Raw genomic sequence first — 25,992 nt, forward strand, 5'->3', positions numbered from 1 at the left:
CCCCCACCACATCACCACAATCCCGCCCCCCACCACATCACTACACATAATCCTGCCCCCCACCACATTACCACACATAATCCCGCCCCCCAACACATCACCACACATAATCCCACCCCCCCACCACATCACCACAATCCCGCCCCCCACCACATCACTACACATAATCCCACCCCCCACCACATCACCACAATCCCGCCCCCCACCACATCACTACACATAATCTTGCCCCCCACCACATCACCACACATAATCCCGCCCCCCCACCACATCACCACAATCCCACCCCCCACCACATCACTACACATAATCCTGCCCCCCACCACATTACCACACATAATCCCGCCCCCCCACCACGTTACCTCACAAAATCCCACCCCCCCACATTACCACACGAGGCTCCATCCCCACAGATTACGACACGAGGCTCCGTCCCCCCCACATTACCACACGAGGCTCCTTCCCCACACATTACCACACGAGGCTCCGTCCTCACACATTACCACACGAGGCTCCGTCCCCACACATTACCACACGAGGCTCCGTCCCCACACATTACCACATGTTAATTTACCACCTGCGTAAGCGCTATTGAATGTTGTCATTATTTACTTTAGTTTAATCACCAGCAGCGTTAATTAGATAGCAATGAGCATGCCGAGCGTTAGCTGGCTGGAAACACCTAGTCAATCATAAAAGCGTAATACAAAAAAAATCTAATTCATAATAAACACAGCTTTATTGAGGGCACCAATCAGAAATAGACTAGTCATGATAAAAATATATGACAAATAATTAAAAACAAGGGGAGCAGGGCATCACATATAATATAAACATTATCTATTATGGGATAAGGAGAATATCATAGCCAAAGATAAAATATTATTAATTAATAAAGTGCTAGGAGTATAATAAATCCAGATGGTGCTGGAAAAAATAAATAAATAGAAAAGTGCTCAGTACATATATGCGGTATATATATATGTGTTTACAGGTACCTCAAAGTGCCAAAGTGCAAATAATAATCTATAATTTTCTCCATGAAAGATAAAGAGATAGATATACTAACCAGGATTCATCCTACACATGGTGCCGCCGCTACCCCCCCACTCCAACGCACGTTTCACACGTCGCTTCGTCAGGGAGTGACGAAGCGATGTGTGAAACGCACGTTGGAGTGGGGGGTAGCGGCCGCACCACGTATAGGATGAATCCAGGTTAGTATATCTATCTCATCTTTACCTTTTATGGAGAAAGTTATAGATTATTATTTGCACTTTGGCACTTTGCTGTACCTGTAAACACACACACATATATATATATATATATATATATATATATATATATATATCACATTATATGTACTGAGCACTTTTCTATTTATTTATTTTTTCCAGCACCATCTGGATTTATTATACGCCTAGCACTTTATTAATTCATAATATTTTATCTTTGGCTATGATATTCTCCTTATCATATTATAGATTATGTTTACATTATATGTGATGCCCTGCTCCCCTTATTTTTAATTATTTGTCATATATTTTTATCATGTCTAGTGTATTTCTGATTGATGTCCTCAATAAAGTTGTGTTTATTATGAATTTGATTTTTTTGTATTACGCTTTTATGATTGATTCTAGTGTTCAAGCAGCTTTTTTTAGGTATAAAGTCTTCAGAGACTCAGATACCTGTGGCGCATGCAGATTGTACTGTGCTGTAAGGGCAGGACGAGAAACGGGGTGATTTTCATTGTGTGGAATGGGAGAACAGAGAGGATGATAATAATAATAATAATAATAATAATAATAATTTTTATTTATATAGCGCCAACATATTCCGCAGCGCTTTACAACTTATAGAGGGGACTTGTACAGACAACAGACATTACAGCATAACAGAAATCACAGTTCAAAACAGATACCAGGAGGAATGAGGGCCCTGCTCGCAAGCTTACAAACTATGAGGAAAAGGGGAGACACGAGATGTGGATGGTATCAATTGCTTTAGTTATTTGGACCAGCCATAGTGTAAGGCTCGGGTGTTCATGTAAAGCTGCATGAACCAGTTAGGCTACGTTCACATTTGCGGTGTGCGCCGCAGCGTCGCCGCCGCAAGAAAACGCATGCGTCGTGCGGCCCTATCTTTAACATTGGCGCCGCATGGGGCCGCATGTACATGCGTTGTCATGCGTTGTGTTGCGTTGTACGCCGCATGCGGCGTTAGGGCGCACCTGTCAGGGCGCGGCAAACGCAACATGTTGCATTTTTTGGGCGGCGTCGACCTTTTAAAAAACGCATGCGTCGTGTTTGCGTCGTGTTTGCGTCGTCGATGCGCCTTATTCCCCATTGAATAGTATTGACAACACAGACGATGCAAGTACTTGCGTCATTGTGCGTTGTACGACACATGCGTTTTCAATTAAAAAATGCAAAACATTGTCTAGACTTTGTCTAGACACTAAAAAACACTATATATATATATTAAAAAAAAAGGGGGGTTGCCATTGTCTTTCACAAGGCTATCAGAGAAGACAGAGAGAGGATCAGAGAAGACAGAGAGAGGATCAATCTGCTTTCAAAAACTAAGTACCGTATATACTCGAGTATAAGCCGACCCGAGTATAAGCCGACCCCCCTAATTTTGCCACAAAAAACTGGGAAAACTTATTGACTCGAGTATAAGCCTAGGGTGGAAAATGCAGCAGCTACCGGTGAATTTCAAAAATAAAAATAGATGCTCCATACTGTTCATTATGGCCCCATAGCTGTGCCATATAGTGCTCTGCACCATTATTGCCCCATAGCTGTGCCATATAGTGCTCTGCACCGTTCATTATTGCCCCATAGCTGTGCCATACAGTGCTCTGCACCATTATTGCCCCATAGCTGTGCCATACAGTGCTCTGCACCATTATTGTCCCATAGCTGTGCCATACAGTGCTCTGCACCATTATTGCCCCATAGCTGTGCCATATAGTGCTCCGCACCGTCCATTATTGCCCCATAGCTGTGCCATACAGTGCTCTGCACCATTATTGCCCCATAGCTGTGCCATACAGTGCTCTGCACCATTATTGCCCCATAGCTGTGCCATACAGTGCTCTGCACCATTATTGCCCCATAGCTGTGCCATACAGTGCTCTGCACCATTATTGCCCCATAGCTGTGCCATACAGTGCTCTGCACCATTATTGCCCCATAGCTGTGCCATACAGTGCTCTGCACCATTATTGCCCCATAGCTGTGCCATATAGTGCTCTGCACCATTATTGCCCCATAGCTGTGCCATATAGTGCTCTGCACCGTCCATAATTGCCCCATAGCTGTGCCATACAGTGCTCTGCACCATTACTGCCCCATAGCTGTGCCATATAGTGCTCTGCACCATTATTGCCCCATAGCTGTGCCATACAGTGCTCTGCACCATTATTGCCCCATAGCTGTGTCATATAGTGCTCTGCACCATTATTGCCCCATAGCTGTGCCATATAGTGCTCTGCACCATTATTGCCCCATAGCTGTGCCATATAGTGCTCTGCACCATTATTGCCCCATAGCTGTGCCATATAGTGCTCTGCACCATTATTGCCCCATAGCTGTGCCATATATATAATGCTCTGCACCATTATTGCCCCATAGCTGTGCCATATAGTGCTCTGCACCATTATTGCCCCATAGCTGTGCCATATAGTGCTCTGCACCATTACTGCCCCATAGCTGTGCCATATAGTGCTCTGCACCATTATTGTCCCATAGCTGTGCCATATAGTGCTCTGCACCATTATTGCCCCATAGCTGTGCCATACAGTGCTCTGCACCATTGCCCCATAGCTGTGCCATATAGTGCTCTGCACCATTGCCCCATAGCTGTGCCATACAGTGCTCTGCACCATTATTGCCCCATAGCTGTGCCATATAGTGCTCTGCACCATTATTGCCCCATAGCTGTGCCATATAGTGCTCTGCACCATTATTGCCCCATAGCTGTGCCATACAGTGCTCTGCACCATTATTGCCCCATAGCTGTGCCATATAGTGCTCTGCACCATTGCCCCATAGCTGTGCCATATAGTGCTCTGCACCATTACTGCCCCATAGCTGTGCCATATAGTGCTCTGCACCATTATTGCCCCATAACTGTGCCATATAGTGCTCTGCACCATTATTGCCCCATAGCTGTGCCATATAGTGCTCTGCACCATTATTGCCCCATAGCTGTGCCATATAGTGCTCTGCACCGTCCATTATTGCCCCATAGCTGTGCTGCTGCTGCAATAAAAATAATAAAACACATACTCACCTCTCTTGCAGCTCCTCGGCGCCATCTTCCCGGCGTCTCCCTGCACTGACTGATCAGGCAGAGGGCGGCGCGCACACTATATGCGTCATCGCGCCCTCTGCCTGCACAGTCAGTGAGGAGAGACGCCGGGAAGATGGAGACAGCGCCCGGCGTGTGGAACGAGGACAGGTGATTATGACATACTTACCTGCTCCCGGCGTCCCGCTCCTTCCCCCGGACATCTGGTCTTCGGTGCCGCAGCCTCTTCCTCTATCAGCGGTCACCGGCACCGCTTCATTAGAGAAATGAATAGGCGGCTCCGCCCCTATGGGAGGTGGAGCAGCCTATTCATTTCTCTAATGAGCGGTCCCACGTGACCGCTCAGGGGAAGAGGCTGCGGCACCCGGAGACCGTGTGACAGGCAGGGGGAGCGATAGGAGCGCCGGGACTAGGTGAGTATGCATCAGCGCCCTCTCCCCCTCACCCGCCGACCCCACCGCCGACCGTGACTCGAGTATAAGCCGAGGGGGCACTTTCAGCCCAAAAATGTGGGCTGAAAATCTCGGCTTATACTCGAGTATATACGGTATATTAATTTCTCTTTGCATTTTTTTTATTCTGTGTTTTATTTCTTGATTTTGATTTAATTTGTGCAATGTTTGGTCTGTGCTATTGTACGGTTATGGCACTGTGGGTTGTTATAGAAATATAGTGTTTTTTAATCTGGTTCTGATGTACTTCTGGCGTTATATGATGGCGTTTCTTGTCTTCGGCCTTGCTTGGTTTGGGATTGGTTTGGGATTGGTTTTGGGTTGTTCTGGTGTCATGCGGTTGATCAATGTCTTTTTTTTGGCTGATTTTTTATTGTTAAATTTCTGGTGCATGTCTTTTTCTGGTTTCTATTGTTGGGGGTAACCGTATGGCGTTTTCTTGGCTCATGTCTTGCTGTGTTTTATTATGCTGTTGGCATTTTTTTTTCTTTCCTTGAGTGTCTTTTCTTGCTGGTGGGGGGGCTACATTTATGATGTTTCATTTGTATTGTAAACACCGTGTGGCTATATGCCATTCTATTTTCAATTGTATTTTTTTTTTATCTCTGATGGTTTTACGTCGTTTTCCGTATGGCATATATCTCCTTCCTTGACTGTTTGCAATGCCAAGTGTGTAGTATGCATTTTTATTTTTTTTTTGGTGTGGCACTATTTTTTTAGTTTCATGGTTTTTTTTTCTATTTGACTATGGTTTATCTTTTGGGCTGCTGTATATTGTAAAACAGCGGTTGTCCGGTAATGTTTATTGCTTATTATGTAGAATGGTATTTATCACCTTTTTCTGATGTATTTCTGTGGTTATATGTCACCAGATGGTGTTGTTTTGGATCATGTCTTGTTGTAATTGTAAAGTATGGCGTTCATTAGTTCGCTATTTCATTGTGCCTTTTTTTTTCTGTATAAATAAAGGTTTTTTATTTTTTTAATTTTTTTTATTTTTTTAAATTTGGACATAGGTGTCTATTTTTGCTTAATTTTGTTTGGGTCTATTGTGGATGAAACTTTTTCATACTCTGCATTGTGTTGTATCTTCTATTGTATTCTCTTGCAATGTATGGTGTTGTGGTGTCGCTTGTTGAGTTTGCATTGTCCTATCAGTCAACAGTCCATTGTGTTTTTTTTTTTTTTTTGTGGCTATTTTATTGGATGTGGCATTGTTAGCTTTGGATGTGATTTTTTGCTCATTTTTTCATTGCAGAACAAACTTGCAAGAATGGCGAGTGACTCAGAACATAGCCAATCGGCGCAGGGGAGTGCGGTGAGTAATTATGTCCAGTTGCTTACTATTTGCTGTCATTTGTAGCATTGGCAATAATTTTTGTCTACAATTTTTACAGGCTTCTTCAAGTGAGGGGAAAGGCACTCAGCGGGAGCAGAGAGCTCGGGGCCAAGTTGTGGCGTCAAGACGGCGAGTGAGTATTTTTTTTTTAAAAATTTTTCTTGACTAGCATCCTGCTCTGAGGAACAGTACATTTGAGGAGCATCCTGCTTTCACTAGGGATAGCTTTTAAGGGCTGCAAGTATTGGGGGAAGGTAACATAAAGTTGAACTCCCTGCACAAAAACATACCTAAATACAGGTGTAGAAACCAGAAATATACATACATCAAATGGCAAAGACAGGACAGGGCAAAGGTACATATCATGACAGGTGCTGGTGGTTGTTAATATTTGCATATTTGTAACCTTAATGTTTTCTAATTTTTCTAGGCTTCACAACGGGACCAAAGAGATAGTGGGATTAATGTGGACCTCCTTATAACCTGCATACAGGAGCGTGGCCCGTTGTGGGACAGCCGTGACCCCCGGCACATGGACCAGGTGGTGTTGAGGCGTTTGTGGGTTGAGGTGGCAAAGTCGCTGTGGGATGGCTTTGAAAGCGCTTCAAGCAGTGACAAAAGCAACTTTGGTGAGTATTGCTGATACGCCGTGCTGATACGCTGCTATGACCCATCATGCCAGGATAAACACAACCGTGTGTGATGCGATCAACGCCTTCAACTTTGCATCGCACACGGTTGTTTTATCCTTTTTAAATGCTAAATATGTAACCTTTTTTTTCTTTGCATTCACAGTTAAAAAGTTGAGGACCAGATGGCGATCCATGAAGGACCGTTTCAATAAGGGGCTCCGTAATGAGGAGGAGCAAGCTCAGAGTGGTGCTGCTGCGGCCAAGTCTGTGCCCTATAAGTACAACAGGGCATTACAGTTCCTAAGACCGGTCCTTGGCCGCCGACAGTAAGTATTTTGTCCACATACCATATTGCACAACCACATTGTACATTGCCCAGCCACGTACATTGTGCATCCACATAGTATATTGGCAGGCCACTATATCGCAGTCACATAGTACACGTTCTAGCCACGTATCCACATAGTATATTTCCCAGGCACATAGTGTATTGGCCATCCATGTAGTCAGCGTAGCATATTGGCCATCCACGTAACTTTTTCCCTAGTGGGATGGTATATAGCCCATTAGTAATTTTTTGGGTTAAGCGTGAGTCCTTGTAGTCCATGACAGGTTACGTTCTGAGTCAGGGTAGTTCTGATCGCAGGAATAATGATGACGTCTCGATCACATGATCCTAACGTCATGGCCGTTCCTGCGATCAGATCAGCAAAGTCACTGTGTATATATATATATATTTTTTTTTAAGTTTTATCTTGACTTTAAATTTTATACTTTTTTTGCGGCATATGCAGCGTCAATAAAGAGTTTTTGACAAAAAAGTTTTTTACCGACGACAGTGGTATGCAGTCAAAAGGCTTTGGCAGCGGGAATGAGCAGTCATTTTCTGCCGTTGGTATGTCCATAATTGTTATCGTCAGCCATAACGGTCAGCTGGCGATAACAATCAGCAATTTATTATAGGCCACACAGACTGAGAGACAGAGGATTGTAATGTATTGTTGTGTCATGTAATGTTAATTTTATTACAGGAGTTGGCGTATGTGATAGGTTTTTAATTGAAGACTAATTTTTCCCTTATCTTTTCACAGAACACACAGCAGCACCCTCGAGCGAGCTCGCCCCTCAGGAGCGGACCTTCATGAATCGCCATTTGACCCGTCACAGCCCTCCCACAGCGACAGCAGGCTTGCACCACCATCTGGAGAACCGGCAGCCAGTCCATCAGGTGTTCCCCTGCCCGAGGCCTCTGGCGCTCCTTCGTTCGGGAATTCCCGACAGCGCCAGCGGGCCTCGGACAGGCCAACCATGCCCGAATTTTTGCATTTGAGCACGGTCTTCCAGAACTGTTTCAAGGCGTTGGGCGATAGGCTCTGTCCAATATCGACCGGCGCCTTGAAAATATGGAATCCGAGCTCTCGAGGCCAGCAAAACATTTTTTTAGTGCCATTGCTAAGGGCATGGTGGAACACCTTACGCCGGAACTCCAGATTTCGGTGATGCAGGCCTGCAACACTGCCTACGTGAGGGCTCTGCAGCAGGCTTGGGTCATGCAGTCAGCGACAATGCCCGTAGTGCCGTCGCTGGCTAGCATGACTCCGACTCCTCCTGCAGAGCCACTCCAGCCACCCCACCGAGGTCCACGTGTGGAGCGACGCCACCACAGGCACCGTAATATTGTGCCGCCGACTCCTGCTCCTGCCAGGCCCTCATCCTCCCGTAGCCGTCATCATGCTGTGGGAGCTGCCGCGGGAGAGCAAAGAAAGCGAAAAAGAAGGAGGACACACACTGAGGCTCTGGCTGCTCCAAGCCAGACACCAACTTTGCGGCAGGGGTCTTGCCGCAGCAGGAGCAGCCAGGGCCATTCAAGAACCAGGGAAAGACTGGTATTGCCTCCTCCCTCCCCTACAGAGGTGGTGGTTTCGTCGCCAGTGTACCCTGAGGAGGGATTGGAACTACCATCAAGCCTATTGGACTTTGGCTCATCATCCTCCGCTTCCTCTCCCCATTCCCAACCAGAGACTTAGGTTGATACCCCCTAAGTTTATTTCCCCTTTTTTTTTCTGTTTCCCCCCAATAAAAATTGTTCTTTTTAAAACAACAATATTTGTTCTTATTTTGCAGTATACTTCTCGGCAATTCACGCCGTGCGCCGTCTACACATATTTTGTGCTTCAAACACCTCATATATGCAATGTCAGACAGTATTTTTACAATTTTTATTTTGCCTTTTTTTGGGTGTCTCTCATTGCTGTATGAGGTGTTTACAAACACTAAGGGTATGTGTCCACGTTCAGGATTGCATCAGGATTTGGTCAGGATTTTACATCAGTATTTGTAAGCCAAAACCAGGAGTGGGTGATAAATACAGAAGTGGAGCATATGTTTCTATTCTACTTTTCCTCTAATTGTTCCACTCCTGGTTTTGGCTTACAAATACTGATGAAAAATCCTGACCAAATCCTGATGCAATCCTGAACGTGGACACATACCCTAAAGGTACCTTCACACTTAAGCAACGCTGCAGCGAAAAAGACAATGATGCAGATCACTGCAGCATCGCTATTTGGTCGCTGGAGAGCTGTCTGTGTGACAGCTCTCCAGCGACCAACGATGCCGAGGTCCCAGGGTAACCAGGGTAAACATCGGGTTGATAAGCGCAGGGCCGCACTTCCGATGTTTACCCTGGTTACCAGTGTTAAACGTAAAAAAAAACAACAGTACATATACTCACAATCGCGTCCCCTGGCGTCCGCTTCCCTGCACTGACTGAGTGCCGGCCCTAACAGCAGAGCGGTCACGTCACCGCTGTGCTGTGCATTCACTTTACGGCCGGTGCTCAGTCAGTGCAGGAAGCGGACGCCGGGGGACGCGAAGGTGAGTATATGTACTGTTGTTTTTTTTACATTTAACACTGGTAACCAGGGTAAATATCAAGTTACTAAGCGCCGCCCTGCGCTCAGTAACCCGATATTTACCCTGATTACCATTGTAAAACATCGCTGGTATCATTGCTTTTGCTGTCAAACACAACGATACACGGCGATCTGACAACCAAATAAATATGATATGGTATGGTATAAATATGTTCTTTGAAGCAGGGTAGAAAACTTAGAAAAATTTTTTATTAAACAACAACATTTAAAAAAAAAAAGGGTTCCAATTTTTTAGATAAGGCACATTACATTTGTGAAGTATAGGTAGATGTAAAAGTTGACCTAACAAAACCAACCTAAATGGATGACATTTATTGCACATAATACTGGAGAATTAGTTTATTATTATATTATATTTTTAGCACAGTCACAGTAGAGGTATTTTTTGGTGTAGTTAAAACCAGAATACAGTCCAACAGTAACATTAACACTACACCATTTGATCTTGCCATGACACACGGCCAACATCTGAAACAAAATAGGCCGCAAAACGATCCCTCATCTGCGCAATTTCCACACTTGTCCTCAGAGGATGATCATGGTAATCGGGCAATGGGTTGGCTATGGGTTCATCGAGTTCCACGTTCAGTCTCTCTTTGGCCATAATGTAATTGTGGAGAACCACACAAGCCTTCACCACCTCATCCACTGTTTCAATTTTAAGATTAATGGCGGATCCTAATATACGCCATTTGGAGACAAGGATGCCAAAGGCGCACTCCACAGTCCTTCTGGCCCTGGACAGTCTGTAATTGAAAATCCTTTTGGTGTGGTCCAAGCCCCGACTGGAGTAGGGTTTCAATAGGTTGGCAGACATTTGAAATGCCTCATCCCCAACCACAACAAATGGCATTGCAGGGCCTTCGGTGTGGGGAAGAGGTCGTGGCTGTGGGAAATGAAAATTGTTTCCATATAATTTTTGGCCCATATCCGACTCCTTAAATGTGCGTGAGTCATTTGCACGGCCAAACGCACCAATGTCCACTGCGAGAAACCTGCAGTCCGCACCGGCAATTGACATGAGCACAGTTGAAAAGTATTTTTTATAATTGTAGAAAAGGGATCCACTTTTTGCAGGCTTGGTAATCCGAATGTGCTTTCCATCCACTGCGCCAATACAGTTTGGAAAAGAACACACTTGCTCAAATTTCTGTGCGTTGGCCTCCCAGATTTCACTTGTAGGGACGGGTAAAAATTCCTCCCGGAGATTATCCCACAAAGCGCGGCATGTCTCAGCAATAATTCCGGAAAGAGTGGAGACTCCAATCCTGAATTGAAAATGAAGTGATCTCAAGGTCTCTCCGGTAGCCAGGAAACTGCCAAGAAGATAAAAAAATTACATTAAAGTACATTGCAATTTATAAAAGTACATTGACCATACCAAACCCCCCCCCAAAAAAAAAAAAGGGAAGAACATATCACAGTCATTCAAACAGCTACGTACCGTAGAGTCACCAGCAGCCGTTCCTCTGCGGAAATAGCTCTCCGGAGCTGCGTGTCCTGCCTGCTAATGGATCCTTCCACCCGACGCAGAAGATAGCGGAAGCTGTCTTGAGACATCCTGGTATATTCAAAATATTTCTCCAGGTTGTCATTGAGTTCGCCAAACAAGCAATGGTAGGCTCCACGGCTCTCCCGGACTTCCACGATAGGGTGTATCCAAAAGCGGCGACGACTGCATCTCCGTTTTTCCCTTTCCCTTTGATGAAAACAGGCGACAGCATAGGCATTAGCCAAGGCAAATTCCATCTCCATATCCATGTAGATACGCTCCATCATGAATACCAGCAAAATGGGAGGAATTCATCTCTGCCAGGGTATATATACACAATTACATTACACCAACCCTCTTCTAGCCATTGGTGGTCCTTATCTAGTGTGTACACACTTTTTTTTTTTTGGGGGGGATGAAGAATGACTCACTGTAGGAAAACGCATGCGTCGAAAAACGCAGCGTTCTTTGGTCAAAACGCAACTGCGTTTGCAAAAAACGCAGCGTTTTTCGACGCATGCGTTGAACGCATGCGTCGAAAAACCATGCGTTTCTATTGCGTTTTTGTTGCGTTGTGCGTTGCGGCGACGACGCTGCGGCGCACACCACAAATGTGAACGTAGACTAAACTGCCTAATTGTGTAGCAGTACAGACACAGAGTGCTATTAACTGCATAAAGTGTATGAGAACATGATGAAGTTGTAGATTCCATTTGGTGTGAGCCCAGAGGCACACAGCTGAGTAGCTCATCAGAGGAGGTGAAGGAGGAGAAAGACGAGTAGGTTATGTTGCAGCTTCCCTCACAGAGTGAGTGATGCAACCACAAAATGCACTGCATCCTCAGTCACAACTCTGACTGTGGCAAGCAATGATCGCGGGTCTGAAGTTCACAAGGGCGGCAGGGGTTGGCTAGCCTGGCCATTTTTTGAGACCACAATGGATGACCTAACATGTTATCTGCCAATTTTGTAAAAAATGACTGAGTAGAGGCAAACAAATCCAATAATTTGCCTATTACATGCATGAACCAGCACATTAAGTTGCATTAGCCTAGGAATCTCACTGCCCTAAATTGTGGACTAGCGGGCTTCGCCAACCACCAGCCACCCCATTAACCACATCTGCTTTCTTTCTTTCTTTCTTGTCAATGTGGCAAGTGTTGTCACACAGTTCTCCATCTGCAGATCCTCCACTTGTTTACCCGCTACAGTTGTTATGAGTGAGAGCCCATCAGCTGTTACAGAAGTGGACATGCCTGCTGTTTTTGACCAATTTTAGACACCAAGCACCATAACATCCCCACCTGCATCTCACTCACAGTTCAGTAGTTTGTCGTGTTCACCCTACTCTACCCTCTGTCAACACAGCAGCAAGCCCTCATTCGTGCAGTTGTAGTCATGTAAAAGATTGCTTACTCATACACATGGCAAAGCTAAGAGCTTGAACTTCACCATCTTCAATTTACTAGTAATAATAACCTTTCTTTATTTTGCACAAACATATTCCACAGAGCTTTACAAGTCAGCAGTTCATATAAAAGAGTCATAAATTACAGTTAACAATAATACAATAATTAAAGCAAAAATAATGATGACACTGCTCATAAAAGCTTACAATCTACAATGAGGTGGGGTGATACAAAGTCCAGATGGTTATTTAACCCCTTCACCCCCAAGGGTGGTTTGCACGTTATGGACCGGACCAATTTTTACAATTCTGACCACTGTCCCTTTATGAGGTTATAACTCTGGAACGCTTCAACGGATCCTGGTGATTCTGACATGGTTTTCTCGTGACATATTGTGCTTCATTATATTGGTAAAATTTCTTTGATATTACCTGCATTTATTTGTGAAAAAAATGGAAATTTGGTGAAAATTTTGAAAATTTCGCAATTTTCCAAATTTGAATTTTTATGCAATTAAATCACAGTGATATGTCACACAAAATACTTAATAAGTAACATTTCCCACATGTCTACTTTACATCAGCATCATTTTGGAACCAAAATTTTTTTTTGTTAGGGAGTTATAAGGGTTAAAAGTTGACCAGCAATTTCTCATTTTTACAACACCATTTTTTTTTAGGGACCACATCTCATTTGAAGTCATTTTGAGGGGTCTATATGATAGAAAATACCCAAGTGTGACACCATTCTTAAAATTGCACCCCTCAAGGTGCTCAAAACCACATTCAAAAAGTTTATTAGCCCTTCAGGTGTTTCACAGGAATTTTTGGAATGTTTAAATAAAAATGAACATTTAACTTTTTTTCACACACAATTTAATTCAGCTCCAATTTGTTTTATTTTACCAAGGGTAACAGGAGAAAATGGACCCCAAAAGATGTTATACAATTTGTCCTGAGTACGCCGATACCCCATATGTGGGGGTAAACCACTGTTTGGGCGCATGACAGAGCTCGGAAGCGAAGGAGCGCCATTTGACTTTTCAATGCAAAATTGACTGGAATTGAGATGGGACGCCATGTTGCGTTTGGAGAGCCCCTGATGTGCCTAAACATTGAAACCCCCCACAAGTGACACCATTTTGGAAAGTAGACCCCTAAGGAACTTATCTAGAGGTGTGGTGAGCACTTTGACCCACCAAGTGCTTCACAGGAGTTTATAATGCAGGACCGTAAAAATAAAAAATCATATTTTTTCACAAAAATGATTTTTCGCCCCCAATTTTTTATTTTCCCAAGGGTAAGAGAAGAAATTGGACCACAAAAGTTGTTGTGCAATTTGTCCTGAGTACGCTGATACCCCATATGTGGGGGTAAACCACTGTTTGGGCGCATGGGAGAGCTCGGAAGGGAAGGAGCGCCATTTGACTTTTCACTGCAAAATTGACAGGAATTGAGATGGGACGCCATGTTGCGTTTGGAGAGCCACTGATGTGCCTAAACATTTAAACCCCCCACAAGTGACACCATTTTGGAAAGTAGACCCCCTAAAGAACTTATCTAGAGGTGTGGTGAGCACTTTGACCCACCAAGTGCTTCACAGAAGTTTATAATGCAGGACCGTAAAAATAAAAAATCATATTTTTTCACAAAAATTATCTTTTCGCCCCCAATTTTTTATTTTCCCAAGGGTAAGAGAAGAAATTGGACCACAAAAGTTGTTGTGCAATTTGTCCTGAGTACGCTGATACCCCATATGTGGGGGTAAACCACTGTTTGGGCGCATGGGAGAGCTCGGAAGGGAAGGAGCGCCGTTTGACTTTTCACTGCAAAATTGACAGGAATTGAGATGGGACGCCATGTTGCGTTTGGAGAGCCACTGATGTGCCTAAACATTGAAACCACCCCACAAGTGACACCATTTTGGAAAGTAGACCCCCTAAGGAACTTATCTAGAGGTGTGGTGAGCACTTTGACCCACCAAGTGCTTCACAGAAGTTTATAATGCAGAGCCGTAAAAATAAAACAAAACTTTTTTCCCACAAAAATTATATTTTAGCCCCCAGTTTTGTATTTTCCCGAGGGTAACAGGAGAAATTGGACCCCAAAAGTTGTTGTCCAATTTGTCCTGAGTACGATGATACCCCATATGTGGGGGGGAACCACCGTTTGGGCGCATGGGAGGGCTCGGAAGGGATGGAGCACCATTTGGAATGCAGACTTAGATGGAATGGTCTGCAGGCGTCACATTGCATTTGCAGAGCCCCTAATGTACCTAAACAGTAAAAAAACCCTACAAGTGACACCATTTTGAAAAGTAGACCCCCTAAGGAACTCATCTAGATGTGTTGTGAGAGATTTGAACCCCTAAGTGTTTCACTACAGTTTATAACGCAGAGCCGTGCAAATAAAAAATATTTTTTTTTCCACAAAAATTATTTTTTAGCCCCCAGTTTTGTATTTTTCCAAGGGTAACAGGAGAAATTAGACCCTATATATTGTTGTCCAATTTGTCCTGAGTACGTTGATACCTGATATCTGGGGGGGAACCACCGTTTGAGCGCATGGCAGAGCTCGGAAGGGAAGGAGCATCATTTGCAATGCAGACTTAGATGGATTGGTCTGCAGGCGTCACATTGCGTTTGCAGAGCCCCTAATGTACCTAAACAGTAGAACCCCCCCACAAGTGACCCAATATTGGAAACTAGACCCCCCAAGGAACTTATCTAGTTGTGTTGTGAGAACTTTGAACCCCCAAGTGTTTCACTACAGTTTATAACGCAGAGCCGTGAAAATAAAAAAATAAAAAATTTCCCCCCAAAATTATTTTTTAGCCCCCAGTTTTGTATTTTCCCAATGGTAACAGGAGAAATTGGACCCCAAAAGTTGTTGTCCAATTTGTCATGAGTACGCTGATACCCCATATGTGGGGGGGAACCACCGTTTGGGCACATGGGAGGGCTCGGAAGGGAAGGAGCGCCATTTGGAATGCAGACTTAGATGGAATGGTCTGCAGGCGTGACATTGCGTTTGCAGAGCCCCTAATGTACCTAAACAGTAGAAACCCCCCACAAGTGACACCATTTTGGAAAGTAGACCCCCTAAGGAACTCATCTAGATGTGTTGTGAGAGCTTTGAACCCCCTAGTGTTTCACTACAGTTTATAACGCAGAGCCATGCAAATAAAAAATATTTTTTTTTCCACAAAAATTATTTTTTAGCCCCAGTTTTGTATTTTCCCAAGGGTAACAGGAGAAATTGGACCCCAAAAGTTGTTCTCCAATGTGTTCCGAGTACGCTGATACCCCATATGTTGGGGTAAACCCCTGTTTGGGCGCACGGGAGAGCTTGGAAGGGAAGGAACACTGTTTTACTTTTTCAACGCAGAATTGGCTGGAATTGAAATGGGACGCCATGTCACATTTGGAGAGCCCCTGATGTGCCTAAACAGTGGAAACCCCCCAATTATAACTGAAACCCTAATCCACACACACCCCTAACCCTAATCCCAACGGTAACCCTAACCATACCTCTAACCCAGACACACCCCTAACCCTAATCCCAACCCTATTCCCAACCGTAAATGTAATCCAAACCCTAACCCTAACTTTAGCCCCAACCCTAACCCTAACTTTAGCCCCAACCCTAAATGTAGCCCTAACCCAAGCCCTAGCCCTAACCCTAGCCCTAACCCTAGCCCTAACCCTAACCCTAGCCCTAACCCTAATGGGAAAATGGAAATAAATACATTTTTTAATTTTTTTTTATTTTTGCCTAACTAAGGCTACGTTCACATTAGCGTTCTGCGCCACAGCGTCGGGTGCCGCAGCGTCGCCGCATGCGTCATGCGCCCCTATATTTAACATGGGGGCGCATGGACATGCGTTGCACTTGCGTTTTGCGACGCATGCGTCACTGCGGCGCACGCGTCATGGTGCAGAGGACGCAGCAAGTTGCATTTTTTGTGCGTACAAAATCAAGCAAAAAAAGGACGCATGCGTCGCAAAATGCAGCGTTGTGCATGCGTTGTGCATGCGGTGTTCCTGCGTTGTGCGTTGCGTCGCCGATGCTGCGGCGCACAACGCAAATGTGAATGTAGCCTAAGTGGGTGATGAAGGGGGGTTTGATTTACTTTTATAGCGGGTTATTTAGCGGATTTTTATGATTGGCAGCCGTCACACACTGAAAGACGCTTTTTATTGCAAAAAATATTTTTTGCGTTACCACATTTTGAGAGCTATAATTTTTCCATATTTGAGTCCACAGAGTCATGTGAGGTCTTGTTTTTTGCGGGACGAGTTGACGTTTTTATTGGTAACATGTTCGGGCACGGGAGATTTTTTGATCGCTTTTTATTCTGATTTTTGTGAGGCAGAATGACCAAAAACCAGCTATTAATTAATTTCTTTTGGGGGAGGCGTTTATACCGTTCCGCGTTTGGTAAAATTGATGAAGCAGTTTTATTCTTCGGGTCAGTACGATTACAGCGATATCTCATTTACATTTTTTTTTTTTTGTTTTGGCGCTTTTATACGATAAAAGCTATTTTATAGAAAAAATAATTATTTTGGCATCGCTTTATTCTGAGGACTATAACTTTTTTATTTTTTTGCTGATGATGGTGTATTGCGGCTCGTTTTTTGCGGGACAAGATGACGTTTTCAGTGGTACCATGGTTATTTATATCCGTCTTTTTGATCGCGTGTTATTCCACTTTTTGATTGGCGGTATGAGAATAAAGCGTTGTTTTTTGCCTCGTTTTTTTTTTTTTTTTTACGGTGTTCACTGAAGGGGTTAACTAGTTATGTAGTTTTATAGGTGGGGTCGTTACGGACACGGCGATACTAAATATGTGTACTTTTATTGTTTGATTTTTTTTTATTTAGATAAAGAAATGTATTTATGGGAACAATTTTTTTTTATTATTTATTTATTTAGGAATTTTTTATTTTTTTTTTACACATGTGGACATTTTTTTTAAACTTTTTTACTTTGTCCCAGGGGGGACATCACAGATCGGTGATTTGACAGTGTGCACAGCACTCTGTCATATCACCGATCTCACTGACAGGGCTGCAGGCTTACCAGCGTCTGCACTGAGCAGACACTCGGTAAGCCACCTCCTTCCCTGCAGGACCCGGATGCCGCGGCCATCTTGGATCCGGGACCTGCAGCAAGGAAGGAGGTAGGAGACCCTTGGAGCAACGCGATCACATCGCGTTGCTCCGGGGGTCTCAGGGAAGCACGCAGGGAGCCCCCTCCCTGTGCGATGCTTCCCTATACCGCCGGTACACCGCGATCATGTTTGATCGCGGTGTGCCGAGGGTTAATGTGCCGCGGGCGGTCCGTGACCACTCCTGGCACATAGTGCCGGATGTCAGCTGCGATAGTCAGCTGACACCCGGCCGCGATCGGCCGCGCTCCCCCCGTGAGCGCGGCCGATCGTGCTGGACGTACTATTCCGTCCTTGGGAAGTAGGGCCCACCCCACATGGACGGAATAGTACGTCCAATGACAGAAAGGGGTTAAAATCATGATCCAAACATCTTCAGGAAATGGTGACCCTTTTAAAATTGCTGGATTTTCACGCTGTGCTAGGAAAAGGACCTTGCTGTGTTGTGCAGTGTCAAAAAGCAAATGGAGAAAATAAGGCTCTGGATTGCTTTGCAATAAAATAATCTCTGTTAACCTGGCAAAAAAAAAATACTAGCCAATTATACCTGAGGATAGGTATATATGGTCAATATATGCTATAAGTAGCAGCAGCAGCTGCAGACAGTAATGGAATGGACCCTCTTGATGTATGCTATGATATCTATATACACACATACAGTGCCTGCAGGCCTTGCAATAATATGAATAGAGCGACGTATACTCCCCTGCCTACCGAACACTGCAACCTATATACTCTGGAATTAGCCCTTAAAAGGACTGTTGGTTTAGCTGGATTTGAGTAGTTTAGAATGGTAGACCCCACACTGACTAAGAAATCCCTAAATCTGACCCTATCTCAGCAGCAGCTCTCCCTACACTGTCCAATTCCGGAGCTGAATGTACCGAGCAGGGTGGTGTCCGGTCTCTTATACCCCTGATGATGCTGTGCAGCCAGCCAATCACTGCAAGACCACAACAAAGATGGCTGCGGCATTACAGTGCCTGACAGACAATCCCTGCATGTTGATTGGGTCTCTAAAGACCGCCAAAAATGCAGGGTGGAGACCCAAGTTCCCACCGAGTAATTCCGGAAATGCTCGGTGTTCGCCGAGTACACCGAGTACAGTGATACTCGGGTGAGTAACGAGTAGTGGCGCGCACGCTCGCTCATCACTAGTGGTGATGTGTTTCTTATATTCTTTTCCACTGATTGTTTTACTCCAAGTTTTAGCCTACAAATACTGAAGTAAAAATACACAGGTATATACTATTTACAGGAGGAGATGACATACAGGTATATACTATATACAGGAGGAGATGACAAACAGGTATATACTATATACAGGAGGAGATGACATACAGGTATATACTATATAATTATCTAAGGGGTACTTCCGTCTGTCTGTCCTGGATATTCATTGGTCATGGCCTCTGTCTATCATGGAAATCCAAGTCGCTGATTGGTCGTGCCAAAACGCCCATGACCATTGCCACGACCAATCAGCGTCGGGCACAGTCCGCTGGCAACATGGCCGCTCCTTCCACCCCACAGTCAGTGCCCCCTCCATACTCCCCTCCAGTCAGCCCTCACACAGGGTTAATGGCAGCATTAACCGATCGCGCTATGCCGCGGTGTAGCGCACTCGGTTAATGCTGCTATTAACCCTGTGTGACCAACATTTTACTATTCATGCGGCCTACGCGGCATCAATAGTAAAAATATCTAATGTTAAAAATAATAAAAAATCGTTATATACTCACCGTCCGTCGGCCCCTCGGATCCACAACAGGCCTTTCCCGCTCGCGACGCTCTGGTAACCGGTCCATGCTGCGATCTCGCGAGATGATGACGTTGCGGTCTCGCAAGACCGCTACGTCATCACCTCGCGAAACTGCAATGCACTCTTGAGACCGGACCGCGCGAGGAGCATCGGTAACCGCTTCGCTTGGATGCGGGGGCTCCAGAAGGTGAGTATATAACTATTTTTTATTTTACTTCTTTTTTTAACAGGGATATGATGCCCACAATATACTACGTGGCTGGGCAATATACTACGTGACTGGGCAATATACTACGTGGCTGGGCAATATACTATGTCACTGGGCAATATACTACGTTACTGGGCACTATACTACGTGGCTGGGCAATATACTACGTGGCTGGGCAATATACTATGTGGCTGGGCAATATACTACGTCACTGGGCAATATACTACGTTGCTGGGCAATATTCTACGTGGCTGGGCAATATACTATGTGGCTGGGCAATATACTACATGGCTGGGCAATATACTACATGACTGGGCAATATACTACGTAACTGGCCAATATACTACATCACTGGGCAATATACTACGTGGCTGGGCAATATACTACGTGACTGGGCAATATACCATGTAACTGGGCAATATACTACGTGGCTGGGCATTATACTATGTGGCTGGGCAATATACTACGTGGCTGTGCTATATACTATGTGGACATGCATATTCTAGAATACCCGATGCGTTATACAGGAGGAGATGACATACAGGTACATATTATATACTGGGGAGATGACACATAGGTATATACTATATACAGGAGCAGATGACACACAGGTATATCCTATATACAGGAGGAGATGACACACAGGTTTATACTGTATACAGGAGAAGATTACATATACTTATAGTTATATACTATATACAGGGGAGATGACACACAGTTACATACTATATACAGGAGATGACATACAGGTATATACTATATACAGGGGAGATTACATACAGGTATATACTATATACAAAAGGAGATGACATACAGGTATATCCTATATACAGGAGTAGATGGCATACAGGTTTATACTGTATACAGGAGGAGATTACATATACTTATAGTTATATACTATATACAGGCGAGATGACATACAAGTATATACTATGTACAGGGGAGATTACATACAGTTACATACTATATACAGGAGATGACATACAGGTATATACTATATACAGGGGAGATGACATACATGTCTATACTATATACAGAAGGAGATGACATACAGGTATATACTATATAAAAAAGGAGATGACATACAGGTACATACTACATACAGAAGGAGATGACATACAGGTATATACTATATACAAAAGGAGATGACACACAGGTATATACTTTATACAGGAGGAGATGACATACAGGTATATACTATATACAGGAGATGACAAATAGGTATATATTATATAAGGGAGGAGATGACATACTGGTACATATTATATACAGGGGAGATGACACACAGGTATATACTATGTAGAGGAGCAGATGACATACAGGTATTTGCTATATACAGGAGGAGATGACACACAGGTTTATACTAAATACAGGAGGAGATAACATACAGGTATATACTATATAAAGGGGAGATGACATACCGATATTTACTATATACAGGAGATGACATACAGGTATATACTATATACAGAGGAGATGACATACAGGTATAGACTACATACAGAAGGAGATGACATACAGGTACATATTATATACAGGGGAGATTACACACAGGTATATACTATATACAGGAGCAGATGACTCACAGGTATTTGCTATATACAGGAGGAGATGACACACAGGTATATACTATATAGAGGGGAGATGACTTACAGGTATTTACTATATACAGGAGATGACGTACAGGTATATACTATATACAGGAGGAGATGACACACATGTTTATACTATATACAGGAGGAGATGACATACAAATATGTACTATATACAGGGGAGGTGACATATGGGTATATACTATATACAGGAGGAGATGACATACAGGTGTATACTATATACAGGATGAGTTGACATAAAGCTATAAACTATATACAGTAGGAGATGACATACAGATATATACTATATACAGGGGATATGACATACAATTATGTACTATACACAGGAGATGACATACAGGTATATACTATATACAGGGGAGATGACATACAGCTATATACTGATGGGAAAATGAGAGGTGTGAGTGCAAAATGAGAGGAGTGAGGGGAAAATAGTGGAGTGATTGGAAAATGACAGGTGTGAGGTCAAAATGACAGGTGTTAGGTGGGAAGATGAGAGGACTGAGGGGAAAAATGAGAGATGTGAGGAAGAGGAAAATGAGAGGTGTGAGGGGGAAAATGAGAGGTGTGAGGGGAAAATGAGAGGAGTGGGAGGAAGATGAGAGATGTGAGGGAGAATATGAGAGATGTGAGGGGGAAAATGAGAGACGCGACGGGAAAATGAGAGAAGTGAGGTGCCATAGCTAACCACAGTTAGCTACTATGATCGGGCAATGCTGGACTCTTCAGCTAGTAAAATCATCCTAATCAGCATCAGATATTGATTAACAGGGAATCTTATGAGATATTCCCATTATGCTGCTTGGTCCCTGAGGGTCTTAACAAATTAATAGAGAAAACATTTTAATAATGCATATTTATGTACTTGTTGATAGATGTATGTTTATATATGTGTATATATCTATGTGGAAATGTGCTAGTTTTTATAGTGATTTACATGTTAATTTTATTGTGTTTGGTTTTTTTTTACTTGCTGCTTATCGCTATTAATCGGGATCAAGTGTGTGATCACTGCATCAAGACTAGAAATTAGCAGATCGTTCCTCTGGGAATCAAGTCTGAGTTAAATTTCCTGAAATTCGTGGCTCATGCAAATTCAGACATTTTAAGATTCAATTTGCAAAAACCCCCAAAACTTGCAGAAGCATCAGAGAGTGGGCTAACTTAAGTTTGCATTGCTGCATGCTGCTACCTATAATACCCTGTGGTTAACACATTTTATTGATCACAAGAACTGGTACCAATTTGTACGGCAGAGATGTTTCCTATCAGCAAAGTCACTGGGTAAGTCCTTCTCTTCTGTAGAGTGTAAGCTGATATGGTCAGCATAATGAGCAGATTAAAAACCCTGTCATTCCAATAGAGAATAAAAATGCAAGTTCTTGACGAGAAAATGAGTGCTATGTGTGATTAATGATTCCTACCAATAAGGAATCTAATATATAATTGCCTAGAATACTACTTTCTGCAATTTGTGCCAACTTCCGTGGCTTTGTCCGGAGCTAATGTCCGGAGATAATGTCCGGAGCTAATGTCCGGAGCTAATGTCCGGAGCTAATGTCCGGAGATAAGTGACGTCACCAGTGTCCTACACCCTGGCAGAGCACAGGGGCCCCAGGCAGCATATGGGGCCCCAGGCAGAGCACAGTGGTCCCAGGCAGAGCACAGGGGCCCCAGGCAGCCTATGGGGCCCCAGGCAGAGCACAGTGGCCCCAGGCAGAGCACAGTGGCCCAAGGCAGAGCACACACCAAATCGGAGGCCGAGGGGCCCCACCAACCAAATCGGCGGCCGAGGAGCCCCGCCCACCAAATCGAAGGCCGAGCGGCCCCGCCCACCAAAGCGGAGGCCGAGGGGCCCGGCCCCACCCACCAAAGCGGAGGCCGAGGGGCCCCGACCACCACATCGGAGGCCGAGGGGCCCCGACCACCACATAGGAGGCCGAGGGTCCCCGCCCACCAAATCGGAGGCCGAGGGTCCCCGCCCACCAAATCGGAGGCCGAGGGTCCCCGCCCACCAAATCGGAGGCCGAGGGTCCCCGCCCACCAAATCGGAGGCCGAGGGTCCCCGCCCACCAAATCGGAGGCCGAGAGTCCCCGCCCACCAAATCGGAGGCCGAGGGTCTTCGCTAACCAAATCGGAGGCCGAGGAGCCCCGCCCACCAAATCGAAGGCCGAGCGGCCCCGCCCACCAAAGCGGAGGCCGAGGGGCCTGGCCCCGCCCACCAAAGCGGAGGCCGAGGGGCCCCGCCCACCACATCGGAGGCCGAGGGGCCCCGCCCACCAAATCGGAGGCCGAGGGTCCCCGCCCACCAAATCGGAGGCCGAGGGTCCCCGCCCACCAAATCGGAGGCCGAGGATCCCCGCCCACCAAATCGGAGGCCGAGGGTCCCCGCCCACCAAATCGGAGGCCGAGGGTCCTCGCCCACCAAATTGGAGGCCGAGGGTCCCCGCCCACCAAATTGGAGGCCGAGGGTCCCCGCCCAACAAATCGGAGGCCGAGGGTCCCCGCCCACCAAATCGGAAGCCGAGGGGCCCCACCAACCAAATCGGAGGCCGAGGGGCCCCGCCCACCAAATCGGAGGCCGAGGGTCCCCGCCCACCAAATCGGAGGCCGAGGGGCCCCGCCCACCAAATCGGAGGCCGAGGGTCCCCGCCCACCAAATCGGAGGCCGAGAGTCCCCGCCCACCAAATCGGAGGATAAGGGGCCCCGCCAACCAAATCGGAGGCCGAGGAGTCCCGCCCAACAAATCGAAGGCCGAGCGGCCCCGCCCACCAAAGCGGAGGCCGAGGGGCCCGGCCCCGCCCACCAAAGCGGAGGCCGAGGGGCCCCGACCACCACATCGGAAGCCGAGGGGCCCCGCCCACCAAATCGGAGGCCGAGGGTCCCCGCCCACCAAATCGGAGGCCGAGGGTCCCCGCCCACCAAATCGGAGGCCGAGGGTCCTCGCCCACCAAATCGGAGGCCGAGAGTCCCCGCCCACCAAATCGGAGGATAAGGGGCCCCGCCAACCAAATCGGAGGCCGAGGAGTCCCGCCCAACAAATCGAAGGCCGAGCGGCCCCGCCCACCAAAGCGGAGGCCGAGGGGCCCGGCCCCGCCCACCAAAGCGGAGGCCGAGGGGCCCCGACCACCACATCGGAAGCCGAGGGGCCCCGCCCACCAAATCGGAGGCCGAGGGTCCCCGCCCACCAAATCGGAGGCCGAGGGTCCCCGCCCACCAAATCGGAGGCCGAGGGTCCCCGCCTACCAAATCGGAGGCCGAGGGTCCCCGCCCACCAAATCGGAGGCCGAGGGTCCCCGCCCACGAAATTGGAGGCCGAGGGGCCTCGCCCACCAAATCGGAGGCCGGGGGGCCCCGCCCACCAAATCGGAGGCCGAGGGGCCCCGCCCACCACATCTGTGGCCGATGGGCCCCGCCCACCAAATCGGAGGCCGAGGGTCCCCGCCCACCAAATCGGAGGCCGAGGGTCCCCTCCCACCAAATCGGAGGCCGAGGGTCCCCGCCCACCAAATCGGAGGCTGAGGGTCCACACCAACCAAATCGGAGGCCGAGGGGCCCCGCTCACCAAATCGAAGGCCGAGGGGCCCCGCCCACCAAAGCGGAGGCCGAGGGTCCCTACCCACCAAATCGGAGGCCGAGGGTCCCCGCCCACCAAATCGGAGGCCGAGGGGCCCGGCCCCGCCCACCAAAGCGGAGGCCGAGGGGCCCCGCCCACCACATCGGAGGCCGAGAGGACCCGCCCACCAAATCGGAGGCCGAGGGTCCCCACCCACCAAATCGGAGGCCGAGGGTCCCCGCCCACCAAATCGGAGGCCAAGGGGCCCCGCCCACCAAATCGGAGGCCGAGGGTCCCCGCCCACCAAATCGGAGGATAAGGGGCCCCGCCCACCAAATCGGAGGCCGAGGGGCCCCACCAACCAAATCGGAGGCCGAGGGTCCCCGCCCACCAAATCGGAGGCCGAGGGGCCCCGCCCACCAAATCGGAGGATAAGGGGCCCCGCCCACCAAATCGGAGGCCGAGGGGCCCCACCAACCAAATCGGAGGCCGAGGAGCCCCGCCCACCAAATCGAAGGCCGAGCGGCCCCGCCCACCAAAGCGGAGGCAGAGGGACCCCACCCACCAAATCGGAGGCCGTGGGGCCCCGCCAACCAAAGCAGAGGCCGAGGGTCCCCGCCCACCAAATCGGAGGCAGAGGGACCCCACCCACCAAATCGGAGGCCGAGGGGCTCCGCCCACCAAAGCGGAGGCCGAGGGTCCCCGCCCACCAAATCGGAGGTCGAGGGTCCCCGCCCACCAAATCGGAGGCTGAGGGTCCCCGCCCACCAATTCGGAGGCCGGTCCCCACCCACCAAATCGGAGGCCGAGGGTCCCCACTCACCAAATCGGAGGACGAGGGGCCCCACCAACCAAATCGGAGTCCGAGGAGCCCCGCCCACCAAAAGTAAGTGCGGCCCCAAAAGTAAGTGCGCCCCCGGGTGCAAAAGTAAGTGCGCCCCCGGGTGCAAAAGTAAGTGCGCCCCCGGGTGCAAAAGTAAGTGTGCCCCCGGGTGCAAAAGTAAGTGCGCCCCCGGGTGCAAAAGTAAGTGCGCCCCCGGGTGCAAAAGTAAGTGCGCCCCCGGGTGCAAAAGTAAGGGCGCCTCCGGGTGCAAAAGTA

General features: G+C 47.0%; 1 protein-coding gene across 1 annotated transcript in view; it reads left to right on the forward strand.

The window, feature by feature from the left end:
• The first annotated feature begins 5,096 nt into the window (after positions 1 to 5,096).
• Positions 5,097 to 25,992, forward strand: part of LOC143817642 (uncharacterized) — a 28,781-nt gene continuing 7,885 nt past the window's right edge. The window contains exons 1-3 of the mRNA XM_077299135.1: positions 5,097 to 6,740; positions 6,907 to 7,069; positions 7,835 to 8,166. Coding sequence (XP_077155250.1) covers positions 6,644 to 6,740; positions 6,907 to 7,069; positions 7,835 to 8,166 — 592 coding nt within the window. The 5' untranslated portion in view covers positions 5,097 to 6,643. The remainder of the gene's footprint in view (positions 6,741 to 6,906; positions 7,070 to 7,834; positions 8,167 to 25,992) is intronic.

This window comes from Ranitomeya variabilis, chromosome 3 (assembly GCF_051348905.1).
Source record: "Ranitomeya variabilis isolate aRanVar5 chromosome 3, aRanVar5.hap1, whole genome shotgun sequence".
Lineage (NCBI taxonomy): Eukaryota > Metazoa > Chordata > Amphibia > Anura > Dendrobatidae > Ranitomeya > Ranitomeya variabilis.